At 41.4% G+C, this 16,359-nt stretch overlaps 1 protein-coding gene and 1 long non-coding RNA gene across 17 annotated transcripts in view; one reads left to right on the top strand and one right to left on the bottom strand.

Annotated features, from left to right (window-relative positions):
• Nucleotides 1–16,359, bottom strand: part of LOC138184913 (uncharacterized) — a 325,808-nt gene that overhangs the window by 267,133 nt on the left and 42,316 nt on the right. The gene's annotated exons all lie outside the window — the stretch shown is intronic.
• The window catches only part of Rdl (Resistant to dieldrin), a 92,478-nt gene that overhangs the window by 41,665 nt on the left and 34,454 nt on the right, over nucleotides 1–16,359 (top strand). For 5 of the 9 annotated variants that reach the window (XM_069118450.1, XM_069119094.1, XM_069118614.1 and 2 more), the window contains exons 2-3: nucleotides 8,160–8,257; nucleotides 14,255–14,322. In XM_069118450.1, coding sequence (XP_068974551.1) covers nucleotides 8,160–8,257; nucleotides 14,255–14,322 — 166 coding nt within the window. The remainder of the gene's footprint in view (nucleotides 1–8,159; nucleotides 8,258–14,254; nucleotides 14,323–16,359) is intronic. The other 4 variants (XM_069118675.1, XM_069119007.1, XM_069118531.1 and 1 more) reach the window with 1 other exon arrangement.

Raw genomic sequence — 16,359 nt, 5'->3', positions numbered from 1 at the left:
ATATATCTCACTGTTTATCGCGCCATTAACAACAGGTCAAATAATCTGTTTTCAAATATAAATCGCCTAAAACTCGTTCGCAATAGAATTTAATAAATTACAAGGTAAGAGACTTGGCTTCGTTCAAATGTTCTTCCGACTCAAATAACCCTACCTTATTGTACGTGGACAAAGTGAAAATGGGAAACACTTGTCTTCCATCGGCAAGCAGAGTATTTCAAGAGAATAAAAAAGGTAGTTGTATTTAAGTAATAAGAAAATAAAAAAGCATGGTATATGTCCTGTAAGACGCATGGGTCGTTAAAGCGGAGTCGTTTTATCGAGATACGCGCGGCGTGGTCGAGAAAACGGATTGCGCAGAAATTTCCCCCTCAAAAATTATGGTATTAAACAGAAGTTAAAGGAGGGTATCGCGGGGCGAACGTACGAAAGAAATCGGCCACGAGAGGCTGTGCATTTTACTGTCTTGGACAATAAAGCTGGTTGTACCAGGCCGAGCACAAATCAAATCGAGAAGAGGTATGAGGGGATTTCGTAGAACGATCGAGTAGAAAGAAACTGTTGGATACACTGCTAGCCACGTATGCTATATGTTTTGCGGCCACTCTTGATCTCCTTCCTTTTTCATCCTGTTTCTTGGCAAGCAAAGGGAAACCCGGAAGGAACAACGAATGGAAGATAAAGCTGTCGCAACGTGCAAGTTCTGGAAAAGTATTCCACGAATAAAAGAAAAACGTAAGTTAACGCAAGAGATTCGAAACCAAAGAAAAAGAAAGCAAAATGAGAACGACTGCAACCAGACGGAAAACGAAATAAGAAATAGCGCGACTAGTCGAAAGTACACGGAAAGAAAAAAAAGCACTGCATTTGAGAAGGGAAAAACATTAAAACTGAAAGCCCGACATTTTTTCGATACTTAAAAAACCACAATTCGATGCATACCTTTATTTCCAACGACCTACGCACTTTGAAGGAACATAATTGTGAAACCGCGATATCCGGTAGATACCATTTTAAGCTGATAGGGCATGACTGGTGCAACCACGAAATCATGAAACTCGAATAACGCTACCCGGAACTCGAGAATTCCTCCGGAATTACTGGAATTATTGCAGCTGAAGTTATTTCGAACCTAATAGATCGGGATAGGATCTGCGTTAGCTTCAACTTGCCAGACCCACCTAGGATCATACTGAATTCATAGAACCTGATTAGAATTACCACGGCCCTTGAAAATCTCGCATCGGATGGCGTTCGATTGAATTGCTATTGAATCAAATCAAACAGATAGAGTTCAAATCACTCTCGAGATGGCGGATCTAGCTGGGATCACCCTAAATACAGCATATACAATTGATACCATACTAGTCCAGATTGAGATGATTCTGGATTCGTTACCTGTCGTTACGTGGTTAGATTCATCACGGATCGGGCTAACATACTGTTAGGTTCATTAAATCGCGATCTTTCGATTCTGGCGAGTTTGGATAGATTCTACGCGTCCGAGTTTGTTGAATTTGAATCGTCATGATTCTCAGATTCAAATTACGTTGGATCGAATTATACAATCACGAGCTCAACGGATTTAAGTTCTTATCAAGTAACAATACTAATATGATACAGTGTATTAACAGGCACCGTGGACGAATACATTTCATAGTTAGTTTATCAATCTTACGTCGATTTCTAATTCGTCGATTTACTCGTTTTCTTACCGAACTTGTTACTAATAATAATTATGAAACACTATTACTTTATTGATACTAACAACGAAATGACTAACGACTAATGTGCAAAAGTGACATGAATTTTGATTCCTATTTCTATAAGATTTCAGACCTCGCTTTGAGGTGAGCCAAGATGATAAAAATGGGCGATATAAAGACATTCGTTGGTAGCTTTGTCACTCCATTTCATCGAAAACGGAAACGAATGATATTCAATCATAACTTCCCCTGCTTTCATCTAAGACATATAGCGATTTCGTTCTTATAACTTCTCTATCTGTTTCCCGTGGCATTTCTGTTATGTGGCTAGGACGCATTTGGAACCCACGACGTGTACACAGGCGCTATCCACGCGCAGATGCTCTGACACCCGCCGACAGTATCATACCTTGCAAAATGTCAGATCATCGACTAACCTAGCCGTTCACGGTCCGACGCCTCCTAGATTGACATTGACACGGGTAACTTTCTTATTTGAACTTCTTTCTCCTTTTTTTACAAGAAAAATTATTAACGCGGTGAACGAAATACTCGAATAAGTGCCGTATGTAGTATATTAAATGCATACAGACACGTCGTTTTTAAAATTGGAAATTAATAAATTAGTATCGTACAATAAAGAACATTTCCAAACTTGTAATTTAGAATATATTTTAAAGCGCGATAACTTTCTAAACCTACAGTGTATATTGAAATTGTAACGTCTACGTATAAATCACTGAAATTCTTCTTGCGAAAGTTTAATTATAACACCGACTTGGTGCAATACATCTAAAAAATGACAGGATCTTCATATCATTTCCGAGATCATTGAGATCTACTACAACATAGAATTTCGTTAGAAATGAAGGTACACACGCCATTTAACAAATTACCATTAACTTGTATTTTTTTCAAATTTGCACCACTTATTGCGTTATTTATACAGGGTTGTTGGTAACTGGCGGTACAAGCGGAAAGGGGGCGATTCTACGCGAGAAAAGAAGTCGAAAATATAAAATAAAAATTTTTCGTTTGAGGCTTTGTTTTCGAGAAAATCGACTTTGAATTTTCGCTCGGTACGCGTGCACTTTATCGCGTCTCGTTATAACGGATCTCACTGTAGATCGTTGTCTCGATTGACGCTATTTTTTTAATTTTTTTAATTTTTATTCTATATCTTCGACTTCTCTTTTCGCGTAGAATCACCCCTTTTCCGCTTGTACCACTAGTTACCAACCACCCTGTATATAATGTCATTTGTATAACAAACCTTTGGTCTTAGAAACTCTTCGTCTCAACGATACGACAAAAATATCTTCAAACGATTCAGGATGCATCGATAGCACGAACGCGCGAAACAGCTGAAGTAGACGCTAAGACGGTCGCGATAAACGAGCGCGAGTAATTGTTCAAAAAAGCGAGGGACGTTGGCGGCAAGGAAAAGATGGGCGACCGAGTGACATTTCTGAAGGGAGTTCGCAAAAGGCTGCTTGCCAGGCCTGTACGCGTTTCATGCGCGGCAAGGAACACGCTTTGGTCTCCCCGGATGAGACCAGTCGCTCATCCCGACGGAGGTCTTCCCGAATATTTCAAGCGATCGAAAATGTCATCCGCCGAGGACACTCTGCCCTTTTCCTGTCTCCGCTAACAACGAGAGACTACGGATCGCTCGAGTCGAAGTTGATTAAAGGGACCTGTAGGCGGTGTCTCCTCTGAAGCGAGAACGCCGTAGGAAAAAAGAGGCTGCCTAAGCTGAAAACCATCCGTCAAAGACTCGCCGGCTAAAATTTAAATAAATTCGTACCGCTCCTTCGCCATGCGCATCAGTGAAATACCTGTGCCACGACCACGTTTTATATAAAGAGAAACTTCCCGGCGGCGCGCAGGCGAATTAATCACACGTGACTCCGCGCCGCGAACTCCGTAGCGCATTTAATCCGCCGGAATTTACCGTGCTTCGAAGTTTACGGCACTTTGGCACTTTCTGTGCAATTAACGTCGCCTCCAGCGTACTGTTTCTCCACCGGCGATATTTCTTCCCTTTTCTTTTTTTTTTTTTATTTCCATTTCTTTTCCTTCCTTTCTCTATAATTCCGATACTAACGAGGGGAAATTACGCGTAATTTCGATCCTTTTAAACGTCTGGCGACGATGAACAACGATTATATACGTGCATTATGAGAATCCACGATCCTTTCGCCAGATACGATCGCCAAACGATTATCACGTATTTGTATTCTCTGCGCGCGAGGTGTTCATTAGTAGGGACGCAACAACGCTGTGATGAGAGTACCGAAATTATACCATCTCCTGGTAATTTAATATAAATGAATCGAGGCTTTGCCCGTGTGTTATCCAGCGAAACAAGAGGCTACCAGCACTCTGACGCAGAATGTGTATCTACACGTTCGTAACAGCGTCGGCGATATTCACACCCTTGTTCTAAGAGCGGGTATCTGCGTCTAATCGATACGCCTAACCTCTGACCTATTATCGCAGACCGCTAGTAAGTTCTTCGTAGATATCGTTGCGCAAGATTTAGTTCACAGCGGCTTCTGGGAGTTGTTCGATAAATCGTCCAGCTCCCCTTCCTCTAGGTACATACGTACGGTCAAAGGCACTTCCGCTCGGTGCACTCGTCAGCCAGCTCTTTTAAAAATAGTAGAACGCCAACCGGCACGCGGCGTTCCACCCAGATTTCTCTCTCTCTCTCTCTCTCTCTCTCTCTCTCTCTCTCTCTCTCCTCTTTCCCCTCTTTCTCTCTCGCGCCATGATGTAGAAAATGGTTACCGTTCTGTTGTTTGATCGAAAAATCTCGCATATAGAATGTCAGGGGAAATGATGCATCGAGGACACTTTTATACGATAGTCGGATATTCCGTCGATGGATCGTCAGCGTTGTCACGCACGGGCTAAGCCAGAACATGAAAAGAACATCCTAATACCCTGGAACGATTTTCATGAAATTTACTCAACGCGTACGATCAAAGAAACGTTATTGAAGTTGACGAGTTTGCATGACGATGGAAATATTTCAGAACGTTGAAATATAATTTTAAAGGACGTAGCGTGAATAGTGCGTAAGAATGGGAGATATAGATAGAAATGTGGGAAGGGAAATTCAGAAATTTGGAAAGAACCTACGGAGCTTTTTTGAAGTTTTAGCAGATTCGAAAGTCTGAAAGAATTCGAGGGTTTTAAAGATTTCAAGAGATTACCATAACTCTGGCCATCCTGACAAGTTGATCCCAAAGGTTTCAGAGGATATTACAAGCATTGACGAATTCAGAACTATCGAGAGATTTTGGAAATACTGAAAACATTAAGTTCGGAGAATTTCACAGAATTTCGATAATTCTGGTTCATGAACTTTCGGTGTTCTGTAGTTTCTAAAAGATTGAAAGATCTTACGAATATGCCAAAGTCCAGGGATTTTAAAGATTCGTCGTGTGTCAAGCGTTGAAAAATTGTAAAATTCGAGAAACCTCCGAACGAGAAATTCCAGAGATATGTAAAATTTTCTAAATCTTCTCGAGTCCCTAGGACTTGGCTATCTCGAAAACCGCAAGTGTAATCGAAGTACTATTTCCTAAACTGTTAAAAGCAGTGGAACTCAGTGATACGTTTAGAACCGTTGGAACTCCTGTGTTCCTTAGAGACATCGAGGATCTCTAAAATGCTAGAATGCCTCGTGAAACTTCCGGAAGCGCCAGAACTCTCGAAACTTCCAAAATTCCCGCAATCGTCGAATCAATCAGAGTCCTTCGACTTTCATTCTCAACCGCTCCTTTAAACTTCCTACACTTACAGTCGATATGTCACCGATACTTATCGATATATAAAATCGCTTATGCGATGAAACGAATCAAAACTAACTATACAAAATTCGCGAGATTAATTCGCTATTAACATTGGAACTATACGTGATTAAACTGTAACTTTGATATTAAAGAAAACAATATGGAAAGTACATGGACGGATACATAATACAAATCAGAGAACAAATCTTTGTCCATGTACGTACTTTACAAAAGTTCATTCAATAATAATCAATGCTTGTTACTATCGTGACACGTCTATAAAATTTCTATGAAAGATTGCCGATCAGTGATTTTGACTACTCTGATAGTTCTAACGTTAAAAATCGAACGATAGAGTAATATGTAAAAATTACATTGGAGAAATATTATTAAAAAACGTAGATATATATAGAATAATAAATACTTTACAGAATTCTGACACATAAGTTATAGATCCAAGAGGAAATAAATAATACAAGAAGAAGTTTCCATGATCTAAAAAAGAACAGTTTAACATTCAGAATCCATAATCTACGTTTCCATAACGATAAAGTCAAGAACAATGGTTTCAATGGAACAAGAATTGAAACTAAAATGTCGCGTTGGCGCAACGTTGGTCCCTTAGTAGATTAACAGATAAAAGACTATAAGACGATATATTAGGTCGTCCGAAAAGCTTCTTTCGTTTTATAAGGAAATAATGGATGCACAATATTTTCCGTTTTATCCATTTGATCGATTTTGTTCTGTCAAAATAAAGATCACAACGTTCGACAGATTAGATTTCACGTTTGTATAAAGATGCGTCGTTGTAAAAGACGTGTCTGTAAAAGAAAGACACTTTTCGGACAACCTAATAAGATAGACATAGACGTAGAATGTCGAATTCTAGAGGCATTCGATCTACAAATACGGTAACTACGCAAACTGTAATCGGGAGCAAGGCATCGATTAACAGTGAAAGGAAGGTCGCTCGAATTTCCACGATACCACCGAACTGATCTGTGATAATTGAAGCCCGCGCAAAGCCTCGGTACCGCCCACTATTGTCGCATCAGTAAGTTAACTTTATCACGCGTACGGTCATTTATTCCAGCGCGTATCTCGATCGAGCTACCTTCCACACCTCGGCAAAGATCACAACCACATAGCAAAACGGCTAAAACGATATCGTTTCAGTGGCCGTTGAACGATCTCTATCGAATGATCAAACCAAACGTCTAATTACGGATTTCGATCCCCAACGATACTAAAACATTTTTTGTAAGAATAGCGTGAGTTTCCCTTTCTTTTTCTTTTTTTTTGTTTTTTCTTTCTTTTTTTCGTTAAAGTGGAGTATCTTCGGTGGAATTCGTTGATTCGAAACCGATTGATTGGCTCATCGAGCCCATATCTGCTGACCCGTTAAGTCAAACTCAGACGTTCTGCATTTTACGTGTCTAAGCTAACGTATAAGCTCCATCGTGCACGACTATGTTACACAAACCGTTACAATGTCTCTCCACTCGGAGGAAATCTCTGGGAAACGTAAGATAAGAGGGGAACGATAAATTACCCGCTATTGGAGAAACCTCGGATATTAAAAAGCTATTAAGCGTTGGATATTAAAGAGGTATCTGTTTTCTGTCTTTCTTTTTTGTATGCCTTTGAAAATAATTATTGGAAGAAAATGGAAGTACCGTACGGCAGAAATTTAATCGCCGGAATTAAAATTGAATTGAATTTCTTTCTCGTATTAATTAGGTTAGTATGTAAGAGCGTAATGTAACATTTAATGGATATCGTGAATTTTAAAGGGATTAAGAATACCAATGTCCTTTAACCTTCTTCTTTCAATATTATAAAAGTAGGAAAGAAAAATAGGACAATGTACGAGTACGCGTATGGATCATGTGATCGAACAAAATATAGAGCAGAGAGAATATTTCATTGACAAACTCGGTTTTGCGCATCGACTCTGAAATATAATTATCTCTTGCCGTTTCGCGTCATTGGCCATTTAAACGCGTTAGCCGCTTGTAAGCGTCAAAAGCATATTTTTCGTTTAACCGGGCAAGCGCGGTTGATCCACGAGAATCAGCCACCACACGCTCGTTTCTTTGACACACAATTCTGTTTAACGTTATATACAGATGCGGTTGGCGGACTAAACAGTTGCTTGTTGATGCATAAAAATTCGAGCGTTTATAAGAGAAAAGGAGCAAAAAAAAAAAGAGTAGGAGCAGGGGGAAGGTAACAAAAAATAAACAACTCGAGCTACTCGGGACGCTCGTTTCACCGTGTACGAGGAAGAAAGAAATACGAAAGAAAAAAAGAAGTTGCTGTCCTAAATTTATAGTCGCATCGCTCTTTCATAATTAAAACGCAGTACGCGCGGAAAGTACGCGTACAGAGGGCTCTAAAATTCTTTTTTAAACTTCACCATAGCGGATGAAACTTTAATATCCTCAACGTGGCTTAAACATCAGACTTTGTACCCATTCCCCTTCTGTATCGTAACTCGCGGCACGTCAGTCATATTAAAAGTATTCGCCGGCCTGTGTTGTATACGCTGGTCTCGTGCCACCAGTTTCATACCGCTCTAAAACTACTTTACTGGTGTGCCGGTGGCGCAAGTTTTCTCAAAATCGTTATCCTCTTTATATTTCAGAACCGGCGGTGGCAGTATGCTGAATGACGTCAACATCTCCGCGATATTGGACTCGTTCTCCGTCAGTTACGATAAAAGAGTAAGGCCGAACTACGGAGGTGAGTAGAGGATACGACATCTTTTTTTTCTCTCCTGCCTATCGATAGTCTGATCATTCGACCACTCTCTGTGGTAGCGTCGATATATCGTGCGCAAAACCGCAATCACTGGAACGACAACCGACGCGACTAACGCTGCCGCCAGACTAATTATCGTTGCCCCGACTAACGAACCTAACAACCATCCATAGAGAAATCAGGTTTTGCCTACGATGTTCGATTACTTTCGCATATACCTGCTTAATCGTCGCATTTCTGATAGTCGTTGCACGGACTGGGCGTACCGAGAGTTTGTTCCGCAGCGAACAAAGTATCGCCATTGAAAATTAATATATTACGCGTCTCTCTTACTATATAAAAAGAATGTTGGAAAGTTCGAACGAGAAGCTCGATACTTTCAAGACGCGACGAATTACGAAACTTGCGCTTGGTTCGCTGCGAACATCGAACGAAGATTGCAACGTGTGCTTGGATCCAAATGGAATGAAATTCGCGATGAAAGTGGCTAGATAGCGATGCTGAAACGTGGCTTTCATAACGAACCACACGAACAGGCAGATGTCGCGAAGGGAGAGGGGAAAAACGAGCGGCGAAAGAATAAAGTTAAAATCGATCAAGATCGAGAATCGGCCCTCGAAATAAGAGAAGCACGATTTTAACGATTGAAACGCGAGCGCGCGCGAACCAACCAACTCCGTGAAAACGCCGAGATAACGAACGAACACCGTTCGGAGACGTTGATGGGTACGTGACAAAGGGATAAAAGCACGACGACAACACGGAAGGGATAGAGAAGCGCTTGGGGAAATATTTTTGACGCCGTTTACTCTTTCGTCGCGGACGATACAGAAAAGAATATTCCGGACAATGGGGAGAAACCTCTCGTGGGCGTGTACTTTGGCCGTGTGGTGAAAAATCTCAGCTAGATACGTATACGGAAGGATGAAAAATTCCCCATTCATGGTTCGCTTTCTCTACGTCAGTCATTTATTGACCCATTGATAAACAATTTCGAGCAAGCTACTTTTGATAAGCGTGATATTTCTCAGGGAGATTAATGATACATTTTATTCAAAAAGAATCCTAGGTGTATTTTATATATCGATGAATTAGAATTCGATCGAATCATCTCGTTTCCACGGAATTTTTATGGCTACGTATTTAGAATTATAAAATGGAATATTATCAGGAATTAATAAATTAGTTTCATTCCATCCGTGAACAATGCTTCCGCCTTTCTAAATATCGAAATGATCGTACGAAGACTATCGTTCGAAAATCTCACTTTAAAAATTACACACTAATATTCATGGTAGCTACATCGGGATTATTCTTAACACGATCGTAGTTTCTTATCGTTTAAACATCTTTCAAGAGATGAAAAAATAAGAACAAACTGCTACTAACTTGCAAACTTGATCATTTCAGTTTTATGTTAAAGCTTCTTCGCAAACATTAAATGTCTTTCCGTTTGTTAAAAAAAGAGCGAAATTGCGATAGAAAATTCGAAAAGAACAGGGTGAAATTAATTAAGTAACGAAAAGATTAACAAGCGAAGAGAAATACGTCTCTATCGACTTGCCGTGAACGTAAATCGTTCTAAAAGAAAGTTACTCGGTTTGGTAAACCCATCGCCGGGACAGGGGATGCCAGCTGGCGTCCAAGAAACCGATAGGTGAAATTTGTTTACGTTGGAAGTGAATGGAATCGGTGGCGTTCGAGCCCCATAAACCGAATCCGCCGTTTTCAATTCCCGCGATAAAGTCGAATTTTCGGCCAGCTCCATAGAGGCAGGGCGGGGCTGGAGCGCTTCGATAAAACTTGGATCGATGCTGGGACGCGGCACGGGTTGCCACGGGTTACCGTTAACGGCATCTCTCTACTCCAGCCACGTTCCGCCACACAGTTCTTCACCTTCGATTACAATTTCAACATTCATTCCGTCAGTCGGCCGTCATCTCTCTGTCACTATATACCGCTGCGGTCCGTTCTCGAATTTCCGCTTCGGTCTCGCGATCCTCCTCGTGGTAATCCCGTCACCACGTGTCATACTCGAGAAATATATGAAAAGTTTCCATAGATATATACACGAAGATGATTTATTACGCGATTCTATGGATAATTCGTTAAATCCGAATCTTGGATTAGGCAAATTGAGATTCTATTAGAATTCGGAATGAGATATTAATCAGCGTTCGAGACAGTCATTCAAAAATAACTGATCGATCTTCGATCGATTAGATCGAAAATAAGAGAACTTCTTGTTAGATATTGAAGAGAATCGTGATTCGATCGGTATTCGGATCAGCCGAACAATTAACACTCGAGTTAGTTAGGCAATCGCTGGTCAACCGAAATCGCTTCAACCGAGAAGCAATTAGTTCCCACGTAGAATTAAGGCCTCTAGTAATTATTCACGGTTATCTCGGTTGGTTTAGACGTTGTTTGCTAAACAAACCAGTAAAATATAGCTGTGTCCAATCGAGTTACTTTTGTCATATTTCGATAGTAACGTAAGGTATTTCAAACTTGAGAATCTGATTTAAAAACTTCACAGATACCTCGTTTGTTTTGCACGTTGCGCTGGTAACAGACTGATAAAATAGAGGCGAGTCACGCAAATCACGTTCATGATGTTTCGAGAATATCGCAAAGTATTTGGAAGCTGAGAATTGAATTTAGGGTCCGCGTCGTCGTACGAGCAAGAGACAAAGAAAAAAGGTCTTGGCGGCGAAATCGCGACTAACGAGATAGTCGGAGGGAATTCTGGCGGAAAATTTCGGTACGTTTTAACCCGCGAACGTGTCCAGAGCAGAAGAAAACAGTAAACAGCAACACGCTTTATTTATTCGCCACTGCTTCGGAACGTGTGCATTCATTTTCATTCCTGGGCTGATCCTGTGCTGGGACAGTTCCAGGAGCGACTCCTGACGCTGGCCGCGAGCCACGGTGACCCACGGAGGTATGCCACAATTGCGGTTTCTTGCTCTTTTCCCGCGAGAGACAATGCCGGGGAATTGCAGACTCCGAAAAGTGTGCCGACCGCGCGAATTACTCCGTGAAACAGCTCCCTATCGGTTCTCTTGTTTTGCCTCGAGACGATCGATTTTCTTGGGCTACTTTTAGAACCGCGCACAGGCCCCCTTCGAGATCCCCGATTCTCCCGCTGAATATTCGACGAATGTATTCCCAGTAAATTACCCAAGGGAACAGGAAGAAGAGAAAGAAATATAAAAATGCGACAAACGTCGCAGATTGATCTGTGCGCGGAGCCAAATGGCAAACACGCGTCGTAAATAAGAGACCGATCGCGGAATTTCATTCGAGGCTCGTCTCGTTCGCTTTTTCTCGTCGTGGGTCGCTTCGATATTTCGCGTCCGATAGAATGCATTACATTCACGCGTTTCGAATTTATCGCCGCTCTGGCAAAAATGCCTATAAATCCCGAAGAGAATTTTCAATAGCCCCCCTTATTTTTAGCGCGTTCGCCAAAGCCCGTGGTCGTCTCGAACCGTATCGGTTTCCCGTGGACGTCTCGAATCGTATCGGTTTGCCGCGGTCGAGCCGAGCCGAATCGTCGATCTCTGCGCGGCTGGATGGAAGCGGCTCGAGCCTTCCAGACAGTCTGGATTTACTGGGTCCATGGAATACGAGGTTTTAACATTTAAAATTTAAATGGCTACAGCTTTTTCTCGGACATTACGGACGGGCAAACGGGATATCTTGCATCCAACATGGAATAAATAGACATCCCCGTGGCTGTTTTCGAGTAACCGACCTTCATTCGATATTCTCCGTAGCACGATTAAATTTCCAGCATACGATTCTCTTTCATTCCGGTCAAAGTTTACGTAAAAATGACAAAGCACGTGACGAGGAAACACGATGTGTGGATATCTGTTTGCGTCTTTTTCTTTTTTCGTTCTTCTTGCTTGGCTTTCTCGAACGTCGCTACGGGGCTCGCGTATATTAGCGAGCAAACAATTCGATCGATGGGTGGCTACGTAATTCAATATAGTTCAAGGACTCTGGTGCAACGATGCGCCCTTGGGTGTTCGTTAAACCGCTGATCGATGGAGGGCGTAAAGATTCGTTGTTAGCTGTAACAATGTTGCGACGCGAGCATCTTCGACGAAACTGTGTATCGGCTACGGGAATACTCGGTTTCAAAGAGACTTAATAAGGGTAGGATATTGAGACGTGGAGAGGCTGATACCGAATACTGACGATTTAGGGGCGATAACGAATACAGATAGGCAATAAGATAGGCTCCGATAGGATATATACTGTCAAGGATAGCAATATCATACTCTAAAGTAAATTCTCTATTGTTTGAAAAAGGACCGACAGTGGAGAAAGTCTTAAAGACGTAGGGAAAACTAGATCTCATTGTCAAGTGGAAACAATTTCGAAAATAAATCTTGAGACTCGCGTAGGAAAAGAAAAAATAAATTTTACGCTAAGACGAGATCTTTTACTGATATTTGCTAGATAAATTTGTTTGTTGTTAGATTAAAATTAAAGTAAAAAGTTTATTCGGAGAATGGAAGAATTAATTTTTACGCTATCCTGGTAGGTATCATTTGTTGTTAGAGTAAAATTACTCGAAGAAATGCAAAGAAATTATCCTTCCTGTGAAAAAAACGTCGCGTATTCAAATATAATTGTAAAAGAGTTCCAGATAATAAAATAAAGCAAAGCGTGTAGAACGGCGAGGTTGATATTTTTCGTTGGAAATTCGTTTCCACCGATGTCTGTCGTGTTTGCATTTTTTCCATCTGTCTCTTGTTTTTTTTTTTTCTTCTTTTTTTTAAACACGTTCTCATGGGCGATTGGCTTGGAAGGGTAAGCCATACCAACGCATTTCAATTAACCTGATACCACGTACGTTCGTTGCGTTTTGCAACGTGTACGCCGACCCGTCATTGTGAAATATGTGTCCCATATGGGACGTTCACTGGCTATAGGGTTTTAAAAACATCCCAGAAATGGAAATGAAGATATATCGAAGCAGCGCACGATGCCGCTGGCAGAGCCGTTGTTTACGAGTCAACTTTATCGCGAAAATGCCTGCCCTCGTGTTTCTCTCCCTTGGCCAACCTTTCTGACTCTTATTTTTCACTTCGTTCCCTCAAACTTTTCCAACAACCACCGTCTTCCACAGTTCTAATGAAATTCTTACGTCCTCTTCGTAAAATCGCTCGATGCTCAGACTCCAACTTACACATCTGCGATAATACTCGAACAATTTCGTTCATTTCGATATTTGGATACTAAATATATACGTATATATTAAATTATTACCTCCGCGTTAAACTGTCAAAGTTTGAATCGAACCTCGCGAATTTCTCCACAAAGTTTACCCCGTAAACTGTAACGTGGAACGAGAATGATATCGACAAACGCGTAGAAAGAATATTTGATGTTTCCGGAAAGTTTTAGCTGGGGCGATTTTTAGGCATAAAGAGAGAAAGAATCGGTTAGATCGCTAAAAAAAAAGATCTTATGTTTGTAAGAGGACAGGGCTAACAATCGAGCCGTTCAATCGATAGGTTCTTTCTCTTTGAAAGCTACTATTCCGACCATAAAAGACATGGAAATTCGATCAACGTTTCAGCACCGCGTCCAGAGTATCAACGAAACTCTAAAGAGATAACCAAGCACACGTATCGAGAAACGATGATCCTGGTGGTCCTCTAATCGAGAGTAATTACCACTTTCAGCGATCCATCCGACGTAGCGATACCACTCAATACCCATGACATTCCACACTCACAGTAAAAAAAATTATTCACGAAATGAAACGAAAAAAAAAAAGAAAAAGCCAAAAAAAAAAGTATACCATACATACATACGTATTTAGATACTGTAACGAGAATGATAAGAATAATAACTTAACGATCAGTGAACAAAAAAAAAAAAGCCATAGTCACCCCATCGTGTAACTTGTCCGCGGCCGGAAACGGCCGACTCAGTCTGACTAACCTTCGATTTCAGGTCCTCCTGTCGAGGTGGGCGTCACCATGTACGTCTTGAGTATCAGCTCGCTATCCGAAGTGAAAATGGTACTATACCTCTAGGTCTTACTCAGTCATTAACGCTGAAAATCGATTACTAATCATTTCGATCGTTCGATTAAAACATCCCCCACCCCATTTGCCCGAGCAACCACTTCTCTTTTTAGTGCCCGTGTATTTGAAACGACGATTGCCGTCAATCGTTACAGCCACGATCTTTCATGTACATATACCGACACACGATGCACAGATACACGAAACGAATAAACAGCCACGTATATGAATACGAACACACAGCCACAGAATAAAAGGAATTGCTCTTTGAAACGTAACACGAAACAACGGACATACGAATGCACACTCGCAAACACTTACATTGGATGCATGCACGCGCACAGGAATGCATAGATTCTCCCTGAAACTCTCCGTCTTTCGTTTCCTTGTCGCTGGCATAACGTTCACCAAAAGGTTCGACCATACTCTCTGCTCGCATCTTTCTTTTACGTGTTCGTGCAACCTGGAAATACTTCGATGATTCGAAACGGCCCGGAATATTCCAGCGAATATCGAAAGACGAAGATCGAGTCGCGCTTCGAAGTTTTAAATACAATTTTCCGGATTGGTTCTCCGATTGGAAATCGCCCTATCGTGCAATAACGTCGTAGCCGTGATCGATCAAGCTGTGAGACGTGCAAGAGATAATCGATTAATTGCAGTCCGACCAGAGGAAATTCGTAGGTTTAATCTGGTTCTATCGCAGAGAGAAAAGGAGGAGTCGAGTCCCCGAGGTCTCGGATAGGGCGAACCATCCGTCGCCCATTCGTTCGCTCAACCGCTCGCTCGTTCGTACGTGTCGAAGGCCGATTGGCGCTCTGTCGATGAAATTAGTTCGGTTGCCGTGCACAGAACCGCATCGCCTCGAGCTGTGTGCTCCTTTGATCTACTCTACGTTTCGTGAGAACGCCTGGAACCGCCGCGACAATCGTGTAACACGATTACGATCAGACGATCGCTGTTCAAGCGCGTCTTCCAACCGGCTCGATGTCCAATTCCTTGACACGATGCACCGAAACGCCAATCGACGCTAAGAAATTCTAATTACAAACGTCGAGGTCGTTTTATTTAATTTGCATCGGCACGAAAGTTCTCGTTTGTACGATATATAGAACGATAGGTGAATCGATTTCTACGAAAAAATTAAAATTAACTTTCCGCTTCTTTTATCGAAATAAATATTTCCGCTTCCAAATAAGATTTTTTCTTGCATATTTTTTTATTAACTTTGCCAAGCAGAACCTGGCAGATAGTTGTTAAGCTTACGTTCGTCCTTTTTTTTTTTAACCGTTATTTACTTTCCCGAATTTTTTCTTTCTTTTTTTTTAATTCATTTGTTCCATACACCGAGACGCGTGTTGATTTTATCATACTGAGAAACTAAAATACATAACGGCAGAATTGTTGCGTTTCCCCAGTTTGCAAACAATCGAGTATCATTCTCGTTCGTCCGGTTCGAATTGCAGTACCAAAGTAAACAAGGTACGATACAAATTTAACTAGCTTTTCATGTTTAAACAATCCAGCCATATTCTGATTTTTACGATTAATGCAAACAAGTACAACCCAAGCAGAATAATGTACGCGATAAATAGAATCAAGTAGTACAGGTAAACGATTCGAGCTACGGCCATGGCTTACCACCGCAACTTCGTTAATGACGAGGCGAACCTAACCTTTCTTTATGGTCAAGAGGTGTGATCAGCTTGATACTATGCATTAAGTCAGCCTGGTTACCATAGTAGCGACTCGTGTTAATGTTAGAATAATTGTGCGCGTGCATGGAACACGCCGACACACGAAATACACGAAACACTCTCGTGGCAAGAAGTCACGAATAGAAACACGACAGAAACACCGAACCAAAAATGGACAAAGTACTATTTCGCGTGTGTGAAACGATGAAAGTGCTCGCAATCACCAAGTAGGCTACACTCAGAAAAAAATAAAAGGATCGAATTCTAATCGTAGATAGAAGTCGGCTCGTGATACCTAGTAGTCTGGGCCCGTGAATCGTAGTCCGGTTGGATG

The sequence above is a fragment of the Bombus flavifrons genome, chromosome 1 (genome assembly GCF_040668555.2).
Source record: "Bombus flavifrons isolate JBK064 chromosome 1, iyBomFlav1_principal, whole genome shotgun sequence".
Taxonomy (NCBI): Eukaryota; Metazoa; Arthropoda; class Insecta; order Hymenoptera; family Apidae; genus Bombus; species Bombus flavifrons.
The sequence above is the reverse complement of the archived record's forward strand: the minus strand, read 5'-3'. Positions and strand labels throughout refer to the sequence as shown.